This window comes from Suncus etruscus, chromosome 8, assembly GCF_024139225.1.
Source record: "Suncus etruscus isolate mSunEtr1 chromosome 8, mSunEtr1.pri.cur, whole genome shotgun sequence".
Taxonomy (NCBI): domain Eukaryota; kingdom Metazoa; phylum Chordata; class Mammalia; order Eulipotyphla; family Soricidae; genus Suncus; species Suncus etruscus.
In genome coordinates, this window is record NC_064855.1 from 49,066,529 (window position 1) to 49,091,834 (window position 25,306).

General features: G+C 35.2%; 1 protein-coding gene across 2 annotated transcripts in view; it reads right to left on the reverse strand.

Annotated features, from left to right (window-relative positions):
- The window catches only part of STARD13 (StAR related lipid transfer domain containing 13), a 273,101-nt gene that overhangs the window by 32,157 nt on the left and 215,638 nt on the right, over positions 1–25,306 (reverse strand). For both annotated transcript variants that reach the window (XM_049778753.1, XM_049778752.1), the window contains exon 4: positions 13,000–13,063. In XM_049778753.1, the coding sequence (XP_049634710.1) occupies positions 13,000–13,063 (64 nt within the window). The remainder of the gene's footprint in view (positions 1–12,999; positions 13,064–25,306) is intronic.

Genomic DNA, 25,306 nt, shown 5'->3' on the forward strand with positions numbered 1-25,306 from the left:
AGTTTCCTTCTTCAGCATGTCAAAGTCAACAATACCTTACTGGAGTCTTCCAACCTTGATTCTTTAATTTTCAAAGGTTCCTTAATATTTTAACATGAGAAAAGTATAATTTAAAAATCTAGTTTAAGGTTTAAAAAGAGTAATACATTAAACTAAAAAGAAAAACCCTCATCCATTAGGAAAGCCTCTTATTTTACACAAAATTCAGAATTAAGAAATAATGGGTTAGACCAACAAAGGTTGGTCAGACCCATGAAAGATTGGGGTACAGTACACTCTCAGTGTCTCAGGATGGCAACCATGACTGGGAAGGCCTGACAACTCCCCCCCCCCCACACCTACTCACTTACAAACATATGGATTTGCTAAGTTTACAGCAGCGTTTGGTGAATAAGGTGAATGCCTCTCTTAGAGACACCAATCTTGATTATTATTACTCCTTGTAAAAGTTAATAATAAACTTGCTGACTGAATTTTTAGAGTAGCTTGTGAGCTGCTCTAGAGTTCACTAATTGAAATCTGTACCATTTATTCCACTTAGATCTTCTGTCCTTTTTGCTTTCCATCAGTTATGAGTTTGAAGCCCACTGGCAAAACATGTATATCCAGTTTTTGAGCCCTGTTTTAACATTCTTCAGACCTCACATTTAGCTTACCTCTCTGGATTTTGCCTGAATTAATTTGCAGTCTCAGACATAAGAGTCTGTGTTCTCTGGGATCAGAGAGGACCTTGCTTATCTAAACAAGTCCTCTGGGCTCAACATAGACCTTAACCAATAGCATATAAATAATATTTCCTTCCAAGATGAAATGAGTTTCAACTTTCTCTTCTATTTCACCATGTGTTTTCCCACACTCAACACAGATAATGTTCAAGTCAACTCCCATGTTCGTATGGTCATTCTTGTTCCATTAAAGTAGGGTAATGGGTTTCAAAAAAAAAAAAACAAAAAACTAGGTTACAATTTTTTGTCTTCTACTATTTTCACTTAAATAAACTTCTACAGAATAATCCAAATGTGAACATATAAGGTCCCAGTTTAGATACTCCTGAAGATTCTTTAGTATGACAATAAACTCTTTCGATCCAGCTGCTATTTATTTTTCTTTCCTTAGCTATTCCTCATGATTTCCCTGCATTCTGTTGAATACTCACATCATTCCCCATCACCGAGCTCTATCATTAACAAAGAACATAATAAGGAGTTTACTTGGGATATATTTCCTCAAAGAAGACAAACAGATGATCAAAAGGCATATAAAAAAGTGATTTGTATCACTTATCATCAGGGAAGCACAAATCAAAACAATAACATATCTTACACATCACCAAGAATAAAAACAACCCATATTGGTGGGATATGAAGGGAAAGGAACCCTATTCAGTGTTGATAGGAATATCAACTGGTTTAGCCTTTTTGGAAAAAATAATATAGGCATTATTTTTAGAATAAAACTAGTAATTGAACTTCCATAGAAACTGAACTTCCCTTTCTTGACATCTACTCCAATGACCCCAAAACACTATTCAGAAAAGATATTTGCACTCCTATATTCATTTCAGTATACTATATGCAAGAGTCAAAATCTGGAAAACAACCCAACTATCCAAGAACATATGGCTAGATAAAGAAACTATGGTACGTACAGGCCGGAGCGATAGCGCAGTGGTAGGGCATTTGCCTTGCATGTGGCTTACCCAAGATGGAACTGGGTTCGATCTCTGGTGTCCCATATAGTCCCCCAAACCATGAACAATTTCTGAGCAAACAGCCAGGAGTAACCCCTGAACGTCACCAGCCCCCCCCCAAGAAACTATGGTACATATACACAGCAGAATACTACTCAGCTAAAAGAAAATATAATAATCATTCCATTTTCTGGTATGAGGATAGATCTGAAAAGAATAATACTGAGTGAAGTCAGTCAGAAGGAGAGGAACATGCAGAATTATTTCTCATACATAAAAACACAGCAAGAGAATAACAAATGCCCAAAGGCAACAATAAATGAGATGTGGTCTTTAATAGGTCTCAAATAGGTCTTTAATAGGTGGGATAAGAAGCAAAATGAGGAGGTGGGAGAGGGTTTTGAGAACTGGGTGGATACTGGGACCAGAGCAATAGCACAGCGAGAGGATGTTTGCCTTGCAAGAATCTGATCTGGGATAAACCCTGGTTCGATTCCCAGCATCCCAAATGATCTCCTTAGACTGCCAGGGACTATTTCTGAATGTGAAGCCAGGAATGACCCTGAAGCACAGCCAGGTATATTCCCAAACTTCAAAAAAAAAATATAAATAAATAAATAAATAAATGAAAAGAACTGGGTGGGTCCTGGGGTGGAGGGAAGTGGACAATCTGGTGGATGGTGTGGTGTTATGTTTTATGCATGAAACCCTCCCATTAACATATTGTAAGTCTATGTGCCTAAAATAACCAAAAATATAAAAGAGGTATACATGTTTTCTAATGCTGAAGTATCCTTCTCTAGCCCTGTCCATTTTTGGATGCTCAGCTTAACCATCATATTTATTTTTGTGACACATTGCCTAATTGCTTCCAGAGAAGTACTTTTCTCTGAACTCTTATAGAATTTGAATTAGATCTTTGCTACAGTATTTACTCCAATATAACTAACTCACATCACACATATTCACTCTGAACTTTTATAGGTTAGCTCATCAAGAGTGGAAAACATGCATTTTTTATTCTATGTATATTTACACTCATAAGGTCAAAAAACACAGTAATAGTTTAATATTATTTTTGTCCATTTAATTTATTTACTTTAACATTCAGTTCAAAGATTGGAATCCAAGCCCAAATAACATTTGTTAACAGTTTGTGTAGTTGTATTAAATTACTTACTCTCTTGAAAGTAAATTCCTATCAGTTATAAAATGGGACTAAAATAGGTCTTGTCTTATAAATTTATTGAGATTAAGTAAGATAATGAATGCTGTTGGTAGTCTGTCACTGAGAAATAATTTTTTATTCAATATTTTCTAGGATTTGTTCCACTGCTTCTTTAGTGCCTAGATTGTTGACTAAATGTAGTCAGAGACATAGATTGCTGACCTATCTTTCTATATATTCAGTATCTAATTTCACTCCCCTTCATAAGTTATTTTTTCAAGGAAAAGTAAATCAATGTTACATTAACAAGTGTTGGAACTTCCATTATTATTTATTTCTTGAAAAACTTACATTCATATAATTTAGGCCAAAAATATAAAATTCTCAAATATGAGGTGGAAGAAAGAGACAAATCGATGTGTTAATAGAATTTACAGAGCTGGATCAAAGGAAGAAATTAGCTGTGAGTTGTAAAAACAAGTATCAAACTTTGGTAAAAGAACTCAGAGATATACAAGTTAGAGAGGCAAGACTGTGGGGTGTTTATTCAAAAGTAGACTTGTTTTTTTTTTTTTTGGATCACACCTCATGACACTATGCACTCAGAAATTGCTCCTGGCTTGGGGAACCATATGGGATGCTGGGGATCAAACTGAGGTCCTTCCTGGGTTCATCAGCTGCGTGCAAGGCAAATGCCCTACCACTGCACTATCTCTCTGGCCCCCAAAATAGACTTTCTTTATAACAATTTCTCCTGCTTTCTGATGGAGAAACATAAAATCCAAAGTTTGAAGGACCATTAGAGATCAGGTACCATTACAGACTAAAGTTTAGCTTACTGAATTACTATATCATATTTCAGCATGCTTGTGAGAATTTGATATTTAGTAAAACATTCTGAAAAACAGAAAAATAAACCAAATATTAAAGAAAGTATAAATATTAAAAATATAAATTATGATAGTTAATACTGGTTTGACCCTTTAAGCTAGCCCTAACCAGGTTACTAATGCTGGGAAAAACACATATTAATTGTATTTTGGTAATAAAACATCCTTTATTTTGATAAGGATAAAAACCGGGCTGGAAATGTTAATTAGGATTGGAAAGCCAGCTTTTGTCTGTCAGGTTCCAAGAGTTTATGATTTTAGGTAACAGTAAGGTATCACAAGCAAATCAAGGCATGTGAAAAAAAAGACAAACTCCTGGGGGAGAAATGCAAATAGATTAGGGAAATTTTACAGCATTTAAATTGTTTGTACAAACAAAATTCAAGGCAATAAAAGACAAAAACAAACTAAAAAATCTTCCCATTCTCCCTTAGCACTCTGGGCATATAATTATCAAGTATTTCTCAAAGGGTGTTGACATGATTTTGTGTATTTTTTCTCCGGTGGTGCAAAAATCTTTGACACGATACATAGTTTCGAATAAAAAACAGATTTTCCCTTGGGACACAGAGCTAGGACAGGGATAAGACACTTGCCTTGCAATGTGGCTGACCCTGGTTACATACCTGGTACCAACTGGTCCCCTGAGCATTGCCATAATGATCCCTGAGCACAGAGCCAGGAGGGATTGGAATGTCGCTGGATGTGAACCCCAAATAAAATAAAAAGTACATTTTCTGAAGTACCTATAAAGCTACCAAATCAATGATAATAAAATAAATTTATGCTGAATTAATTATTCTTTTGCCAGAGAGATTGTACAGCAGTTAGTGTGCTTGTCTTGAACACAGCCAACCAGGGGTTGGGTCCTTGGCATCCATTTGGACCCCCAGGCCTGTCAGGAGTGATCTAAGTGCAGACACAGGAGTAAGTCCTGAGCATTGTTGAGTGCGATCTCATAACAAAACAGATGAAAATATTATCCTTGATATTACCTTGCTTTATTTAATTTTACTTTAAGCACCTGTTATGCTCAAAAGGGCTCCCTACTATCTCTCTGCTCTGGGATCACACCTAGTAGTACAGGGCTAGGTATGTGGTATTAGAGGACAGTGTGTGCAGGCAAGCATCTAAACACCTGTATTATCTCTATGATTTATTTTGGAGTTAATCAAATACCAACTGAAAATTTTTGACCCTAAAATTAGCTTGTGATTCTTTAAAAGGCATACTTAAAATCTCTAAGTATCAAAAGGATACAGCAAATTAACTTTTTTCTCCAATCAGTGGCTGAGTGAAAGCTGTAGAAACACATTGGCAGTGGTGACTAAAGTTTAGCAAAAGGACTGATAAAATGTTCTCATGGTTTTGCTGTCTCCAAACTAGTGAACTGAGCTGGATGATAATGCCATATAGTCTCATTTATCCTGGTCAAATAGACTGACAAAAGAGTGTGGTTAAAGGACTGAAAGCATCTAAAAGATAGATCTCTGGAGGGTGCTTCAAGGTTATGCCCACTTAACTAATGTGAGAAAGCCTAGAGAGCTCATGCTTTTAAAATGTGAAGATGTGATGACGTTATTGACTAAGAGGTCTTGAATCATGTACTCTTTTTGATATTCATTGTTATCTTAACTGTAAATGGAAGTGATAAAAATACACATCTAACATATTTTGTCAACAAAGCCAAATGAGCTTATGTGAAATATGATATAAATTTAAAGCATATGACAAAACTAAATATTGTTCTTAGAAACTAGCATTATTGAGATATATAAATATCTTTTATTGTTCTTAGCTATGCTCTCAGAAATCACTCCTGGCTTGGCGACCCAAATGGGACGCCGTGATCAAACTGAGGTTCATCCCGGGTCAGCCACGTGCAAGGCAAATGCCCTACTGCTGCGTTATCGATCCAGTCCCAAGATATATAAATATCTTAATAAACTTGAAGCATGATCTGCTAATAAGGTGAAATTTATTTAGTGAAATATAAACCTCTAATCTCACATACCAGAAGGGATATATGAATATGTATATGTATATAGATTAATAATATTGATTTGGATGTTTTTTAATGAGACCATTTCCTCTACAAAATTTTATTTAGTAAAGCATGAAGATTCTAATTTCAAAAATCATTAAGGATATATAGTAATGATATGAACTTGGTTTCTCTATGGTGACAGTCTCAATGACTGGAATTAAAAGAGAAAACCATTTTTGATGTTCATTTTTCCCTGTAAGTAGTATTGTTATTGATATCTAAATGGTAGAACATTATAAATGGTATAAATGCTATGACAAGCAGAAAATTCACCATCACAAAAATATAGTCACAGTATTTGAGTGCATTGTGCATATATATATTTATTCCCATTTTATTACTGGGAACTGCTTTTGCAAGTAAACTTTTTGTTTATGACAGACAATCTCAATGATCATCATAAGCTTCATTTTTCTGATGAAGTCATAATTCTTCATATTTATTGCTTTCATACTTATCTTTCAATAAAAATAGGAAAACTTTGTAATTATTTTTTGTTTTCCATTCTATTTTCCTTTGGTCATATTCAGAAAATACCATTGTTATCTGTTGAGACTAATAATAAAACATAGGCTTATACTTTTTATAAACTATCCATTTTAGATTTCTATTAATTATATTTACATTTAATATTACAAAATTATCTTGGCTTGTCAACTGAAAATTAAAAATAAAACATAACAGTCATTTGCTACTGACAGGTGTGAACATTTTTGTTCTGGCTGTCTAGAGGTCAGAAAACTTTTACTCTCAAAAGGTCAGAGGGTAAATATTTTAGGTATTAGAATCACACAGTCTGTCAGGACTACTCAGCCATTGTAGCCACAGGACAGCTGTGGCTTTGTTTCAGTACAATTTTCTTTACAGAGCAAGAACTGAAGTTTGCTAAGCCATTTTAAATAAGTCTTTCTCAAGCTTTCTCTGACCCTGGTCTTCTGTTGACCTTTTTTTCTTCCTCTGGTCACCTTTTCCTACAGGTTGGTACCCCTAGTCTTATACTGTAAGCCTATTTAGTCACCTGTAACTCCCTTAAAATATGCTGGGGCCCCACAAAAGGTCATTAATCCCTAGTTGAGAAACCCTTTTCCAGAGGACATAGATAAAGCATTTCTTTCTTTCTTTTTGTTTTTGGGCCATATCCAGTGATGCTCAGGGATTACTCCTGGCTATGACTCAGAAAATCGCTCCTGTATTTGAGGGACCATATGGGACTTTGGGGATCTAACCCACATCCATCCTGGTCAGCCATGTGCAAGGCAAACACCCTACCACTGTGCTATCACTCCAGCTCCTGGAAATCCATTTTTATAGAAAAGATCTGGAGACAGATGGGTAGGTTTACAACAAATCAGCTTCTAGCTTATTATATGGAAGTCTTCTAGTAATTAGAGTAAAGCAAATTGCCTTGAAATGTAATGAACTCATCATGTCCAGATGCAACCAAGCAAAGACTGAATAAAGTATGAGGGATATTCTAAGACAACTTTGCAGTTTATGGGAGGTTGAAAAAGATGATTGAAGATTCCTTCCAACTCTAAGATGCTATAATTCCAGGGCAATCACAGTTATTATCTTAATTTCAAGACTATGATCATCTCTAGTCAAGTCAATGATAGAATGAAATTGTTTTTTATTTTCACTTGACAATACTGTTTGAAGTTGCTAGAAAGTGTCTATGTGATGGGCAATTTGGCTATGAGTAGAAAGAGAGTGAGCTAAAAACCAGTCACATCAATGACAGCTGCATTTCCTTTGAAACATTAATGGCATCTAAGCCAGGAGCTTCTGACTGCAAGGTGGCAATTAGTTATGACTTCTGTACTGCTTCTCACCTTTGGCATGATTTCAGAGAACCTGTGGAAACACTAACTTTAACCAGCATCTTCCTTTTAGTTTCTCCTTTTCTCTTAAGAAATATCTGAAGGTGAGGAAGGTCACCATTCTGCTCAGGGCTTAATCCTGGCTCTGCACCCACAGACTAATTCTGGCAAACCCAGGTCAGCCATGCTTAAGGCAAGCATCCAATTTCTTGTACTATTGCTTGGGTTCCTAAGGACAAGACTGTATAAAGTGTCCTTCTCTTTTCTCACTGAGCAGTCTTTTGAATATTCAGTTTCTAGCTGCACTTTTGAATGGAAGTCATATCACTTGAACACTCAGAGACTTTTGAGTTTTCATCAAGAGTGAACTTTGTAAGTAATAATGATGAAGAAATTCTTTTCTAAGGAACAGTAGGTTGGCATGTGCCTAAGATTCCTATGTTAGGCTTTTTTTTTTAAATAAGAACATTCTTTGCTAAAGTTATATATTCCTTAGAGACAGATGCCAACCAGACATTCCAAAAGAAAGGTGCTTTCTGCTCAGAATGGAATTTGGGTATATCTTTACATGGGAAACAGGAGCACACATGAGTCCACAGCTGCAAGAGGCATCTAATCCAGAGCCACATTGAAATTCCAAGTGTCTCTGGCTTTGAAGGGAGCTGAGCTGAAAGGCTGAGTAATTTGCTCAGATGTAAGAATGTGTCACTTGCAGTGCTGCAGGGAGAGCAGACTGAAGCTTGAGTGAGATGAGTGGTTTGGTCTGAGTGGGGCAGAGATAGGGGTATGGAAACTGGTATCTTAAATCTTTCTAGGAATGTCTCTGCATAGGGTTTTAGTGAGTCTTTCAGTGAGGTGCAGGGGAACATGAGAAAATATTTCCCTATTTCTTCTGGAAAAAAAAAAGACAAGGAACTATCTTTTGGGAGGGCAGGTAGGCATGTTTTTTTCTTTTGATGCATTACAAGTGGCCATTGATATACAAGGACATACCTGAATGTGAATGAAACTTCATCTACTTAATCTGTTTGTGGACTTTGTTATTTCTGTAGTTAATCAAACTGCTTCTTAAGCTCAACGAGAACAAAATGCAAAGAAGGATTCATTAACCATTCACTGTGATAGAGAGATCCAGCGATACAGTTCCATGAAGACACAAATTAAGTGTATACATTAGTACAGATGCTACATTCTTCTAAAAATATAGTAAAAATACTTCATGTATACTGCTGAGGAATTCCTTCATGATCTCAGTTGAGGTCAGACACTCAAGTTCTGAAACATGTCTGAGTATGTTTGAAAGGCAAGGAGGAGTGGTTTGGTGCCAGAATATCTAGGTTCAAATCCTGCCTTTGTTTTTCTGTGTGACTCTGAATAAGGTATTGTGCTTATCTGTCCTTCAATGATTGCATCTGTGACATGGAACTCATTAAGAGGAATGGCGCCTGGCATTTGCTAACTTTGCAAACCACAAAGCAAGCATACATAGTGCTTTCAAACTCCCAACAACTCCAAATAAAGAAGCAAAGTGGTCCTGGTCTGAAGATATATCTCTGGGCCTCTGCAGATGAACATTATATTTTGATTTCTGAAACTGTTTTCAATGGCAACAAACCTAAAGGAAATATGGCTCTCTTACTGTTCTTCCAAATTAGCCAAGTTCAAAGGGGGTTCAAACATCATATAGTGCTCAATTTTAAAGTTTCAATTTCTAATTTTCACCACTGACCTACTTACTATCTGTCTTTACTCATTTATTTGTCTTTTTAAAAAATAAAATAACGGAGTAGACATGGCTTGTATATAGGGCAGGGCATATGAATAGGACCTATTGCCTTGGATTTCTTTAGAGTTGCTATGATTATATTACTAGAATATATGGAACTACTGAGAGTTGGTGGATAGAAATCATAGATAGGAATTATTTATTTGAAAATTCAGGCCATGGTTCCTCAGTATTCATTGTGAAAAGCTGTACTTTACTCCATGTATACATTTTTAACCAACTTTATTACATACATGATTGTATTTGGGTTTCAGTCATGTAAAGAACACCACCCATCACCAGTGCAACATTCCCGTCACCAATGTCCCAAATCTCCCTCCTCCCCACCCAACCCCCGCCTGTACTCTAGACAGGCTTTCTATTTCCCTCGTACATTCTCATTATTAGGATAGTTCAAAACGTAGTTATTTCTCTAACTAAACTCATCCCTGTTTGCGGTGAGCTTCATGAGGTGAGCTGTAACTTCCAGCTTTTTTCTCTTTTGTGCCTGAAAATTATTATTGCAAAAATGTCTTTCACTTTTCTTAAAACCCATAGATGAGTGAGACCATTCTGCGTCTTTCTCTCTCTCTCTCTCTGACTTATTTCACTCAGCATAATAGATTCTATGTACATCCATGTATAGGAAAATTTCATGACTTCATCTCTCCTGACAGCTGCATAATATTCCATTGTGTATATGTACCACAGTTTCTTTAGCCATTCATCTGTTGAAGGGTATCTTGGCTGTTTCCAGAGTCTTGCTATGGTAAATAGTGCTGCATGAATATAGGTGTAAGGAAGGGATTTTTGTATTGTATTTTTGTGTTCCTAGGGTATACTCCTAGGAGTAGTATAGCTGCGTTGTATGGGAGCTCGATTTCCAGTTTTTGGAGGAATCTCCATATTGTTTTCTATAAAGGTTGAACTAGACAGCATTCCCACCAGCAGTAGATAAGAGTTCCTTTCTCTCCACATCCCCACCAACACTGCTTGTTCTCATTCTTTGTGATCCATGTATACATTTATGAAGCCTGTAGTTATGTAGATTTTGATGGGCATGTGCCACTCTTTCTAACACGAGGAATAAGTTAAGAGTGTCAGAATACTGAAGTGACTAATCTACAGAAGAGCTTTTAAGAAGGTAGCACAGATTGTCTCACAATGATTCAAGCCAACATCACATATGGGTTTTGAAAAGTTGGTAAGAAGGTAACAATCCAATCACTCCACTTCACTTGGTGGAAAACATGTCATGCCATAAGTGTTTAAACTAAAGGATGCTTCTTTTGTAAAACACAGCAGCTAAAGATGTATAGGCAGACATATACACCAGCCACCTCTTAAACACACAGGCATGCCTGTGTTTGGTTTAATAAAAACCATGTGTTACAATCAAAACAACATCTGACTCTCATGCTTCAAATAGTATGTATGCTTCTCAAGGGTCTATTCAGCCAGACAGCTGTTGGGACATTTATTCCCACATTTTTAATTTGTCTTCAGCCTGGAAAACTTGCTTATGTTTCAGTATTTCTTTAGATATTGTTTTTAACCCATTTACCTCTTTAACTTAAAACTTTAATTCCTAACTCAAACCTCAAATTACTTTTATGGTGAGGTCAACCAAAATTCATTTGCTCTTTTTGGTATTATTTAAAAGCAGAAACTCAGGTTGAAGTTATTTTGAAAGATTAAATTACTCAGTGGTGATTTAAAATCCATTAGATTTAATTATTTCTCTGTGTAGAGCAGAATAACTAATACTTTCTTTCAACTAAAAATGTTTTCACGGTCTCTTCAAAATATACCAGGATGTAACTAGTTAAAAGGCTGACTAGTTAAATAATGGAGAAGTGAAATAAAAAAAACACAGTTAATAATCTTAATTCTGAGCTTTATAAAAGGATCCAATGAGTGAAAAAGGAGACTCTTAGCATAGTGATTAGGAACTTCAGTGTTAGAATTAGGCTGAAGCTGAAGTATCATGGAAGGATCAGGGCAAATGATTTTATCTATTCAGGTTTTACTTCCCTTATCTGCAAAGCAAAGAACCCCTACCTTAATGGATTAAATGACTATACATCTTTTCTGGAAAATAGTAAGGACAATAAAGTATACTGGCAGGGGTCTCAAAATCGCGGCCTATGGACCGCAAACAACCCTCTTTACAACATTTTGTGGCCCTGCCCTAGAGGAATCTTTTTTTGTTTTGTTTTGTTTTAGTTGTTTGGGTCACACCCCCCAATATTCAAGGCTTACTACTGACATTGCACTCAAGGATCACCCCAACTTTGCCTCCTGCGACCCCCAGGTAAATTGAGTTTGAGACCCTTGATATAGTGTTGTTTTTCCCCCCCAAAACAGTAGTCTCATTCACAGAGAGGGACAAGCACAAGCAAAACAAAACAAACAAACAAAAAAAACCAAAAAAAGCCTAGGAAGGAGAGGGGTATACAAACAAGCCCATGAAAGAGTCCTCAAAAAACTAGACATAGAAATTCCAAATTATCTAGGTCTCTCACTTCTGAGTATTTACCCACATAAATTGTAAAATAAAAGTGCTATTTTAACAAAAATTTAGCCTTCTCAGTATCACTGCAACATTTTTATACCTCAAAGTAGGAACAACCAAAGAACCCTTAACAGATGAGTATATAAAGAAAATATGGTACATATACATAAAGGAAGACTATTTAGCTATTACAAAGATGAAGCATAAAACTGGCAACATATGGATGGTATTAAAGGGTATTGTATTCTTTGAAACAGGTAACCTCACTCATATGAAGTACACTGAGAATAAAGTAAACAAACAAAGTAAACAAATGAACAAACAAAATGTCTTTAGACGATGAGATAGCATTAATGATTACCAGCAAGCAAGGGGTGAGAAAGTAGGTATCTTGTAAAAGTTGACAAGGTATAGGAAGAAAATAATTGGAGTTTTAGTGGTAAATTTAATTTAATCTAGAAAGATGCTAATATATAATCTATACCCACTTGAAAAATGTCATGCCATAATGCAAGAAACACGAAGAGAATACATTTTTTTTGTGACTAGAGGAAAGTGTATGTGGAAGGAGGATGGAAAATGAAGCTGTTTCAATACCATGCTGTTATACTTCTTCCTCTCTGATTCCCTAAAGCTAAACCATCATGAAATAAACCTGCCTGAGAACAAGGGCATTTTGCAATGAATTTGAAATAAAATACCACTGGAAAAAATAATGTGGAATATTCTTGGCATGGACACACAGATTCTTTCTTACATTCTCCTAATCTACTAATCACTGTGGAATATTTGGGTCTATCATGGAGTGTATATTTAAAACAAAACAAATCTCTAAAATACTATAATCAAGAATTAAGAGATGCTCTATTTTCAAAATTCTGTCTGCTAAAAAACTAAAAACAACTAAAAATAACATGGAATGATATAGACCTTTGCTAGAGTTAATTGCTGGGTTTATTTATGATGGTTATGATGGGAAAACATTTAGAAGACATAGATGGTCAAGCATTTCTGAATATTACTTGGATTCAAGTTGCTTTCAATAGATAAATGCAGGTTTCTTTTATTAGCATTGTCATAGTCGTAAGGGGTAGATTAACTTACCTTTTTCCTTTGGAAGTTCACATCAAGTTTCATTGAGGCACACTTATTCAATGTATTTAGTCGTCTAAAAAGAAAGAAAAGTGTTATTACAGTTACTACTGAAACTTACACTTTATTCAGTTTGATTATTCTTCTTTATTTCCTATGACACTCAAAAGCGTAGAAATAACCACATAAGGCCCAGAAAAAGGGATTAACCTGCAGAAGGCACAGGATAAAAGAGTTCCTAGTTGTTCTCTAGCTCTCCCACTGAGAAAAACTTTGCTAGGAAGCTTTCTAGTCCTGACTTCTTCCTTAATGGTCTACCAAATTACAGAAACAATCCCTGAAAGTGAGTCTTTTCTTCCCAAATCTTCCTGCTTTCTCTTGCCACTGTTTTGGAAACCCAAGGTCAATCATTTTAACCATACTTTTAATACATTTAATACATTTTAACCATACTTTCACTTGCCCTAGTTACTCAATTTAGTTTCCTCTTTAGTTTTCTGTCCTAGCAAATTATTACATTTGGGTCAAATAAATTATGTCTTCTGGAATGTGAGTATAAACAGATTACTCAGATTGCTGCAGTGCATTACATTCTGGTCTCCCAACAAAAAACTGAATATCTACTTGGAATAAGAAGTATTAAGATAAAATGAGGTCAATGGAGCCAGAGCAATAGCTCAGTGGTAGAGAATTTACATTGGACGTGGTCTATGTAAGACTGACCCTGGTTCAGTTCCCTGCACCCCATATGGTTCCCCCAAGCCTTCCGGGAGTAACCCCTGAGCACAGACCCAGGAGTAACCCCTGAGCATTGCCGGATATGGCCCAAATATACCAAAAAAAAAAAAGGTCAAGATGGCAGGTTAGAAAAGAGAGCAGAGAGACCTCTCCTGCTCAGTTAGCTATCTGAGTCAAGCAGAGAGAAGGTGTACAGATCACAAAGCAAGCCCTCACCAGAAACCAAGTCCGTGGGTATATTGATCTAGGACCTTGCCTGCAGACTGAGAAAATAAATGATTGTCATTTAAGACACCGAGTCTGTGGTATTTGTTGATGGCACTAGGTGTTAACGCATACATACATTGTGGTTTTTCACTGTTGGTTGGTAAAATTGGTATCCAGCATTCCTTTCATTCTCTGCCTCCAATCCCCAAACCATTGGCTTCAAATCCCAGACCATCAGAAACGTCCCAGTCACTCCACAGAAGGCTTATCCACCAGTGTGTGGGAAAATACAAGCTACTTGACATGAAAATATTTTAATATTCATGGTGCTCATAAAAATGATGGTCCTGTTCTTTTTCAACACCTTGGTTGTTTATAGGCAATGCAAGTCCCTGTACTCTAGCACCTTTTTTTTTTGGTTTTGATTTCTGTTTGGGTACATGCCTGGTGGTACACTGGCTGCAATAAAGGGTGCTCAAAGCTTGCTGTGCAGGGGTTGTTCCTGGGGATCGAACTCAGAACTTCTTTATATAAAGCATGTGCTCTAGTCCTTTGAACATCCCAAGTATGGGATGTACATGCTGCTCTAACCTCTCTCTCTCTCTCTCTCTCTCTCTCTCTCTCTCTCTCTCTCTCTCTCTCTCTCTCTCTTTTTGGTTTTTGGGCCACACCCGGCGATGCTCAGGGGTTACTCCTGGCTGTCTGCTCAGAAATAGCTCCTGGCAGGTACGGGGCACCATATGGGACACCGGGATTCGAACCAATCACCTTTGGTCCTGGATTGGCTGCTTGCAAGGCAAACACTGCTGTGCTATCTCTCCGGGCCCCTCTAACCTCTCTCTTTAACAACATATTTATGCTGTAACTTAAGCTTTTTTCAACATTATCCATTTTAGTCATTATCTGTAGACTTCCTTTTTCTGAAATACAAATTTTTACTACTCATTCCTAAAACCTACTGTCATATTTTAAATCATTAAGTTATATGATAATTCCAAATTTTTAATCATAATTTCAAATTTTAAAACAGTATGCATTATGAATTTGTAAGTATTAATCACAAATACATAATTTTCTGATTACATTTTCTTCTGCTATCAAATTTCCACTATTTGAGGAGTTAAAAAGCACCTTATTTGTTTCCCTAATTTTATCTATGTATTTATAACCAAATGTAATAATAATCTAAATGTCAGCATGTATTAAAACAAATGATATAATCTAGTAACTTAATTTTCATTGTAGATTTATATTAGATTCTGCTGACTTAGAGTTTAAAAGCTTTAAAAATGTTTTTAATCATGGGTTGATTAGATTTCTTTTAACTCAGATTTGTTGGATTCTACTTCAGCATATTTCCAATGTTCTTAAATTTCATAGAAAGAATCTTAGTATTTGGCTGGAGATATAATACAGTAGGTAAGGTGCTTGCCTCCCATGCACCTTCCTATTCCTATATTAGGTCCATTGAGCATTGCCAGAAGTGACCAGAAGTCAAGGTAAGTCTTGAGCATGACTATACGGAGCTCTCCTTACCAATCCCCCAAAATACCAAAGAAAAAAAAGAGGAATCTTTGTATTTAGAATGTAAATAGACTATCACTGATACCCTCTAATTTTAATTTTCAACTCAGTTCCTGCCTTCAAATATGTCTATTATCCCCCTAATGGGAAAGATTTCTAGTTTAGTCTTTCATTTTTGATGGTGGGAGAGAGGTCATCTAGATATATAGACTGATACAGATTGAGCAAACAGGATACTCTACCTGCATAAAATTTAATTTTGAACAAATCTAACTTTAGGTTACATTTACTCTTGTTTTGCATTTCTTTTTAGGATTTCTATAGTTCACAGTGAATTATTTTATGACTTCATTTATATTATGACTTTCTTCAGGGATCACTTAGATTTTGTTTCTTTGGCATGCAAGGCCCTTACTAGATATTTCTATTTTCTTCTGGTAACTTTTATAATTGTGATGCTTTTCATTTTATTTTGTAAGGAAAGTTTCTGTTAAAGTAATGAGTAGAGAAAATTTAGAAACTAATAAATTTAGATGTTCAATCTTCTATATTTGATCAATTATTTTATTTTAATATTCTTTTTTTAAATATAAATCTTTTTAAATAATATTTTATTATTTAAACACCTTGATTACAAACATGATTGTGGTTGGGTTTCTGTCATGTAAAGAACACCCCCCATCTTGAGCTGACTTCTCAACTTGAGTTTGGTAATGATAGCTACATCAAAAATGGTAAAGAACAGTTTGTAACATCAGACAATTCTCCTGTGTTCCTATATCACTATCAGTTATCCATACCACTATGTTCCCCCCCATCACCTTTTGGGACAACCTTTTTTGATTTCCATTGTTCATAGATTGATTTAATAAATTACTGGTCATCATGCAAATGAGATCATATACAATGTATTGTTTGTGTGTATTAATACTAACTAGCAATTTTGGCATTTGTCCAAATGTTGAATAAAGCATTCCTTTTAATAACATACATATTTGCAATTGGCTTATCTATTCTCTTACTAATGATCATTTTGTTCCAGTTTTGAACAATAATTTCTAGCCAGTAAATTCCACACCATTTGAATTAATTTTTTAATTTAAACCATTGTGATTTAAAAAGTTATTAAAAAGTTAAAAAGTTGGGTTTTAGACATGCAATGTTTCAAGATCAATCCCACCACCAGTGCCGACCACCTTCACCAATGTTCTCAGAGTCCATACAATGCTACCACTCGCACCCCAACCTCCATCATAACAGGCACATTTTAAAGTTTGGTTTTTAAAGATTGGATTTCATGATTTCATTGTTGTTGACTCTGGCTTGGATATTTGCCATCCTTTCTTAAAACCACCAATACACCTGAGTCTTTTTGGCTCCCCTCCCCATGTCCCCATCATTTCATATGTGTCATTCTCCTCCACTCAATTTCTTTCCTTCTCCTCAGTATATTCTGGGGCCTAAAGTGTTCTCTACAACCCTCATTTAAACCTTTATATTTCTTCATGCAGTTATTCTAAATACCACATATAACTGATATCATTTGATGTTTATCTCTCTTCTTTTGGCTTACTTCATTTAACATAATATTATCCAGTTCCATGCATGCTTAGCAAATTGTATGATTATTTTCATTTCTAACAGCTATGTAGTATTCTATTTTATTATATATAGATATATTTATATATTTATACTACACACACATTTATATACCACATCTTCATGAGCCACTCATTTGCACAACTATTTTTGTAATGAGCAATAATTATCACTCACCATTCCTGAAGCTCTTTGCATTCAAAATTATGAATTTTAATTTTAAAAATTATTTAATTTTAATTTTAAAAATTATGAATTTTTAATCACTTTAGAAATCAGATTGCAGTCCTTGCCCTTTTTATTCTATAAGGACATACCAAAATATCTTATTTCATCTTGAGATAAACAATTCACTGATGGTGACCAATTTTCTATCTCTAGCTGGGATACGTAACTAACCCAGGACTACATTTTTTACTACTCAGTAGTATGTACCACCATTGGGATCCTGCTGACTTTAAAACTCAACAAAACAAAATAGAACAAAACAAAATTCGTATAAAAATTGATTCTCATACTGAAGGTCTGACTAAGAGTATCACCAATATGTTGGGGCTGGAGCAATAGGACAGTGGACAGGGCATTTACCTTTGCATGTAGTTGACTTGGGTTCAATACCCAGCATCACATATGGTCACCTGAGCACCACAAGGAATGACTCTTGAGTTACAGAACCAGTAGTAACTACTGATGACTGCCAGGTGTGGGCATAAAAAGAATATCACCAATAAGCTACTCATTGGAAAAATAATCATCTTGAAATTCTTCAGAATCTACATTCATACTTTCATTAAATCACACAAAAAATGAACAATTATACTTTTCTGATACTTTGCAAACTTGCCTTTTTTGAGGGGAGGCTGTAGGTTCTAGGCCATGAGGTGGACCTCAGGGGTTATTCCTGGCTCTGCATGCAAGAATCTTTCTGGTACACTCAAAGGACCATATAGGATGCCAGGGATTGAAATTGGGTCTTCTGTATGCAAGGCAAGCACCCTATCCATTCTATTATCTCTTTAACCCAAAAATCTTGCCTCTTAGTTGCAGTGAGTACCTTCTCTTTTACCTAGAATTAGACAAGTCTTCATTGATTTCATCACCACTTACAATGTTTCACAGTAAAACCAGTTCTAGCTCTCAATTTCTAAATATCATGTCACTTATTTACTTCAAGCTATTTTATGATTCTTCTAGTTTTTTGTTAACTTTACCCACTAACTACATGTTCATTCATGTCAAATACAAGAGACAATTCTAAACTAGGAACTATTATCTAGTCTGAAGTTGTCTTTGGCAGGTTACTGCATTTTCTCCTGTAATTGATAGCTTATCTTTGTTGATTTATTATGTACCTCTGAACACCTTTACTTAACAGTTAAGTATGGTAAGAGAGGTTCTGATCTATGCCTGTATTAGTTCATATTATATATTTGTCAGTTTGGTAAGATTTATATAGAAAAGACTGCCTAGAATTAATAAAACATTATTTTCTAACCAACTTGGTTTTGCATTATGGCCTGGAAGCATAAACTATTTTATTCTGTGCACACTTTTTTAAATCTATTGCATATGCATAAGACATCCTTTATCACATATTTGAATACATTTTCTCCTTTCTTACACACAGTTTTAATCTTTTAATGTTCTCTAATTCAGATATCTGACTATGTTTTACTTATGAAATACTCCTCTACTTGTAAAAAAATATTTACAAGGCATACAGGGAATGAATTACTTATATGAAGAATACATAAATGAAAATACCTTAAATTCTGTAAATCAAACAATATAACTTTGTAAATAATTCTGCAAATCAAACAATGTAACTTTGTAAATGGCTAAACTAATTGAACAGATACTACTAATGAAGATATACAGATGCCAAATAAGGACATAACAAAGATTTTTGATTCCAGGAGAAAAGCAAAGTAAAATAAGAAGGCACAACTATATATTGGACTGCTAAGTGAGACACATTAAGATACATAAACAACACAAATTTACTAAGAATATAGAACAACTGTAACTCAATATAAGGTATATAGACCCATTAGAAAGCAGTTTGGTAATTTACTTAGAAAATCAAGCATACTTTAAGCATCTGACCTGGCAATTCTATTGTTGTTTTATATGACAAAGAATAATCAGACATCTATACAGAGACCTGTACTTGAAGTTCACAGAAATTTCATTTTAAAAATACCTCCAATGTAGAAATAACCCAAATGTCCTTCAGTGTAAAATAGATATGACAAATGCACTATATCCATGCAATACCATAAAACAATACAAAAGAAAGGTAATATGATTAATGCAATAAAATGGGTGTCTTTCAGAGGCTTTATACTCAGTGAGAGTTAGACACAAAGGATATGACTATATTCCTACATAATTTTAGAAAAGTAAAACTGTAGTGTCAAAAAAAAAACCCAACAATTCAGGGGATACCAAATGTTACCAAAAGGGATTTTACATTTTTATTAAAATGTTTGAAATGTATTATTATTTTTGTGCAATAGGACTAATGCTATTATTTTATACTTGCAAGACTGCTATTTCATGCTCATCACCAGAGTGCCAAAATGAAGTGATGGAAAGTTCTAAATTATGATTGTGGTGACAGTTATATAACTGAATATATTTGACAAAGATATCAAAATGTATACTTTTGACTTTTTTTTTATGTGGGACACTGTATCAGAACTGTCAGTTTTATTCTTGATAGAGAGTACTTTAAAGCCAATAAGTGATCTCAGCAGTCCTTTTGAGTTTGTCAACATAATATACTTAACAAAGTACAATAAAATATAACAAAGTAGAATAAAATACAAGTGAGTAGAACCAGTAGAATTGGTGGAGGACATGCATCAAAAACTGTGCTTTTTTATCAAACCAAAAAAATTGCTGACAAAGATTTTTGAAATCAACTTTAAAAACTTTTGAAATTAATAAAGACTTGCTTATAAATCCAAAAGTATCTAAGGGGAAAAGGACTGAATTATGTAGGACTAGTGAACTTTGTAGCACTCAAACTTCTCTATGCCTGAATCCAGGTCTGAAGTTGCTTTGAGAATCAACAGAAACACGAAATCAGTAACTTTGCAAACAAAATCTTGGCAGACAGTGAAAAGAGCAGACTGGTTTGAACTCACTTTAAGAACTGTCACTATTTGAATTATCTAGCGATTCTCAGGATGTTCCATTCATAGGATTTACCCTTTTCAATCTGGCTTATCATGAGAACAGATTTTTTTCCCAGGGTTTCATTAGAAAACAAACAGCATTATTACTTAACCATTATAGTTGCATAAAATGGTAATAAAAACTGGTTCAAACAAGACGTGAACCAAAGGGGATAACAGAAATATCTGGTGTATAAGATGCCCAATTGAGGAATTAGAAAACTTTGGGAACATCTTAGGAGTCTAGACAGTCATGTGCAGAGTGTGCATATCCAGAACATACCTGAGACAATCCCAATATCTCACCTCTGATTAACCTTGATGATTTACACAGGCAGGAATGAAAAGCTACAAGATAATTACTAACTTGCTGCTAGAGCAATGAAACCATGGCACAATTTAAAAATACCCTTAGCAAGATTGTGGGACATTCTAGTTCAATGCATTTAATGAAATCTCTTTCCAAACATTTGCCTACTACTAAACTGAGTATAGATTTCAGTAGTCTTATAAAAAAGCATTGCTGTACACAAAACTTTAGATAATTACTTGAGTAACATCATTAAAATAACAGAAAAAATACACAACAAAGCTTGTGTGGGTTGCATTTTATTTAAGAACCATCATATTTCAATATTTTAGATAGCCTGTTTTAAACAAAAACTATATAAGTAACTGATTCCAAGGCTTATATGGAGAGGCAAAAGACCCAGAATAAAAATATAGTATTGCAAGAGAACAAAGTGACAAGATTGGTGCTATCCAATGTCAAAAATTACTATAAAGTTACAGTAATTAAAGTCATGTAGGTCAGGAAGTTAGCTTAAAGTACTGTAGCACATGCTTAGCATGTAGCAGATCTAGATGCAATCTTCAGCATTGCATAATACTTCAAGATACTCCAGGAGTAATCCCTGAGCACTGACCCAAAGTACCCCCTAAATGCTGTTCAATATGACCCTTAATTAAAAAGCAAAAGAATATAGAAATACATCAATGGAACAGAATAGGGAGATTAGATATCCACCTACAAACACATTGATCCTTGATAAAGCAGAGATGATATAACTGAGAGAAGTCTTTCAACCAAAAGTACTAAAGCAAGTGGATAAATACATAAATAATATCAGTCGAAATGAAGACCTCATATACTGTAAAAATATAGATTAAATTAAAAGATAACATGTTAAATGAGGTAAGCCAGAAGAAGAATAAATACAGTATAATGTCACTTATGTCTGGTATTTAAACAACTGCATGAGGGAATGCAATGGTTTAAATGTGGGTTGCCTAGAATTCTCTTGGCCCAAGAATATAGTGAGGAGAAGGAAATAGAGTAGAGAGTGATAAAATTTGAAATATTGGGGACAAGAGTCAAAGAGTTTCAGATATAGTGATGATGAAAGCTAGAACTAAATATCCAAACCACAGCATCAGCAACACTGAAATCATGAGATCCAAACTTTAAAAATCAAACTTAAAATCAACCTAACTGTGTGTGTGGGGGGGGGGGGTATGGGATGGACTCTAGGAACACTGGTGGAGGGAGGCTGGTGGTAGACTTGGTAGGGAGCACTGGTGGTCGATTTGGTGCTGAAATATTGTATGTCTAAAACGCAACTATGAATAATTTTTTAATCAGTGCTTTAAATAAAAATCAAAAAAATTCAAAATAATCATAAACACTAAATTATAATACTCATAAATAATATAGGTAAATATATAAATTTTGGTTTGATAAAATCTTTTTGAATACAGCCTAAGACAAAATTTGTGAAAGAAATAAATGTAGGTTTTATTTGTTTAAATAAAACGATTTTTACTCTGATAGAGACAATCAGTATGAGACAATATGAGAAGACATGTCAGACACTTCGAGAAAATATTTACACAATTTCATAAATAACTTTCTCCTAAAATATGAAGAGAACTCTTAGAGCTTAGCAAAAGGATAAAAGAATAAGAATTAAAACAGACGAAAGTTGCCAGAGGGGCAGTATAGTGGATAGGGTTTGATGCCTGACACCCCATATGGTCCTCTGAGCCCGTCAGGAGTAATTCCTGAGTGCAGAGCTAGGAGTAAGCCTGAGCACAGCTGGGTATGATCCATAAAACAAACAGAAAAAAATAGGCAAAAGATATGAACAAATCTTATCAAGCAAGATTCACAAATGGCAATAAACATGCAAAAAGGAATTCAACATCATATGACACCAAGAAGTTCAAATTAAGGCAATCATGTGGTATGTATGTAGAATACCTATTTGAATGGCAAAAGTCTAAAATACTGACAATACCACATGCTGGCAAAGATGTACACTAGAGAAACTCCGTTTGTTACTAGTAGAGATGCAAAATTGTATGGACACTTTGCAAAAAGATGGTCAGTTTCTACAAAGTAAAATATACTTTTACCATAGAATGGTGTGATCACACTTCTTGATATTTACCCAACCTATCTGAAAACATAGCCACACAAAAAAGTTATGCATAAACATTTATAGCAGCTTTATTCATAATTACCAGAATATGGAAGCAACCTAAATGTTCTTTAATAGATTAATGAATAAATATACTCTGCTGCCTTCAGACAGTGGAATATTATGCAATACTAGTGATCAATGAATCAATGAAGCAGACGAAAAATAAATGAAGTTTAATTGTATATTTCTAAGCAAAAAAAGGCAATCTAAAAAGGCTACATACTATATGATTTCCACTATGCAACATTCTGGAAGAGGCAGAGAATTGGAGACATGAAAAGATCAGTGGTTGCAAGAGTTTAGGAGGGAGGGAGAAGAAGAACATAGAGGAATTTTAGAATAGTGAAACTATTCCATATGATACTATCATGATAAAGTCATGCCACAATACATTTGTTGAAACTTACTGACTACTGAACTTTAGGTGATAATGGTATGTCAGTGTAAGATTCATCAATTTGGGGTGTGGGTAGAGCTATAGCATGGAGGTAAGGCATTTGCCTTGCATGCAGAAGAACAGTGATTCGAATCCCGGCATCCCATATGGTTCCCTGAGACTGCAAGGAGCGGTTTCTGAGTGTAGAGCCAGGAGTAATCCCTTAGCGCTGCCGGGTGTGACCCAAAACCAAAAAAAAAAAAAAAAAATTATCAATTTTAACAAAGGGGCATGGTGTGAGAGGTTTGAAGAAGAGTCTGCATATTGCCAGGATACTTAGCAACAGTTAGTGCAGTGGGTACTAAATACAGTGGGTACTTAACAACTCTGTATTTTGTGCTCAACTTTGCTGTGGACCTAAAATTGGTCTAAAATATAAAAAGTCTTTTACTTTAAAGTTTATTCTTTGCTTTATTTAGTTTTTGGTTGTGGACCACATTCAGTAGTGCTCAAGGAATACTCCAGGCTCTACATTCAGAGATCACTCCTGGCAGGGTCAGGGACCATATGGGGTGCTGGGATTGAACACAGGTCAGCCATGTGCAAGGTATATCATACCCATTATATTATAGCTCCTTCTTTGTTTTATTTATTACAAATAAATTTATCCTGTAGACTTTGAAATTACTAATGCAAAGTAATCTGCATATCTTTTGCTCTCAATTAACTTGCTTATTTGGTCTCAACTTTATATACAAAATGAGTATAATTGAAGATAAATTAGAAATTCTGAGTACAGGGGTCTGAAAGATAGCACAGCAGTAGGGTGTTTGCCTTGCATGCAGATGACCCAGGACGGACCTGAGTTCGATTCCCACATCCCATATGGTCCCCTGAGCCTGCCAGGAGGAATTTCTGAGCCCAGAGCTAAGAGCAACCCTGAGAGCTGTCGGGTGTGGCCCAAAACCAAAAAAAAAAAAAAAATCCTGAATCCAATGTCAAACATCATAAACACATTCTGTTTTGGGGGTGGGGGTTTGGGTCACATCTGGCAGCGCTCAGGGGTTACTTTTGGCTCTGTGCTCAGAAATTGCTCCTGGCTGGCTCGGGGGACCATATGGGATGCTAGGGATGGAACTCAAACCTGTCCTTAGTCAGCTGCATGCAAAGCAAATGCTCTACCACTGTGCCATCACTCCGGCCCCCATGCGCACATTCAACTCTTTCTTCCACATGTCTACATATATCAAATGATAACATTATATACCTAAATATCACACAATGTTTCTTGTAGAGCCGGGATAAAATATAATGTCTTACAAAGATAAAATGACTTACAAAGATAAAGAAAAAGGGAAAAAAAGACAGAAAACACTCCTTTTGGTAATGTGAAACTAGGAACATATTCCCTGAACAGTGTATATAACAAGCCTGTAATTTATCTTGCACATGGCTAGTCTCCCAAGAATACAAATGCACAAAACACCTGTCATTGGGAGATGAAAATGCCTTTTTAGGAACTAGTTGCCTCAGGTAAAAGGTTAGGCCATAAAAGAGAAGCATTCAGAGCAGTTATCAAATTTATTTGTGAAATTCTAGTGAGTGAAGTCAGTCTTTATTTAAAATATTTTATATCACTTTTGGTTTCTCTTTACCTTAATGATAACTTATACAACACTACTCTTACACGCTGAGCCAGTTTAATACTGGTTTCCTGGAAAATGATTCTTCCATGAATAAATAATTTGATTATAAAATTTATTTTAATCTATAAATACTGTTTCTTCTACTAGACTGGAGTCTTTTAGGGGGCTAAAACCATCATTTGTTCTTCTAATCTACATAATATCTACCAGAAATTTTTATACATGATAATTTTAGTTGTCTTTTCTTTGTTTTGCTGAACATACTTCATCTATATAGGTCTAATCAATGAAGGACTTTAAGTAGTTGCAAGAGGCCTTGTATAATCAAAATAACTGAATTATTCTCCTCCACTAAATATGGCAAACTAACAGCAGCATCTCATTTGCATCCTTTATCCCTAGCACAGGTGCTAGCTCAGAGTAAATCCACTCAGTAAATGTTTGCTAAAGCAACACTAAAGCTTGGCAGACTCTAGGGACCATTTGCTCTGAGTCTTTTATTTTCAGATGAAGAGAATACAATTGGAAAGGAACACTTCTTCAAGGAGCCATATATTAGCTAAT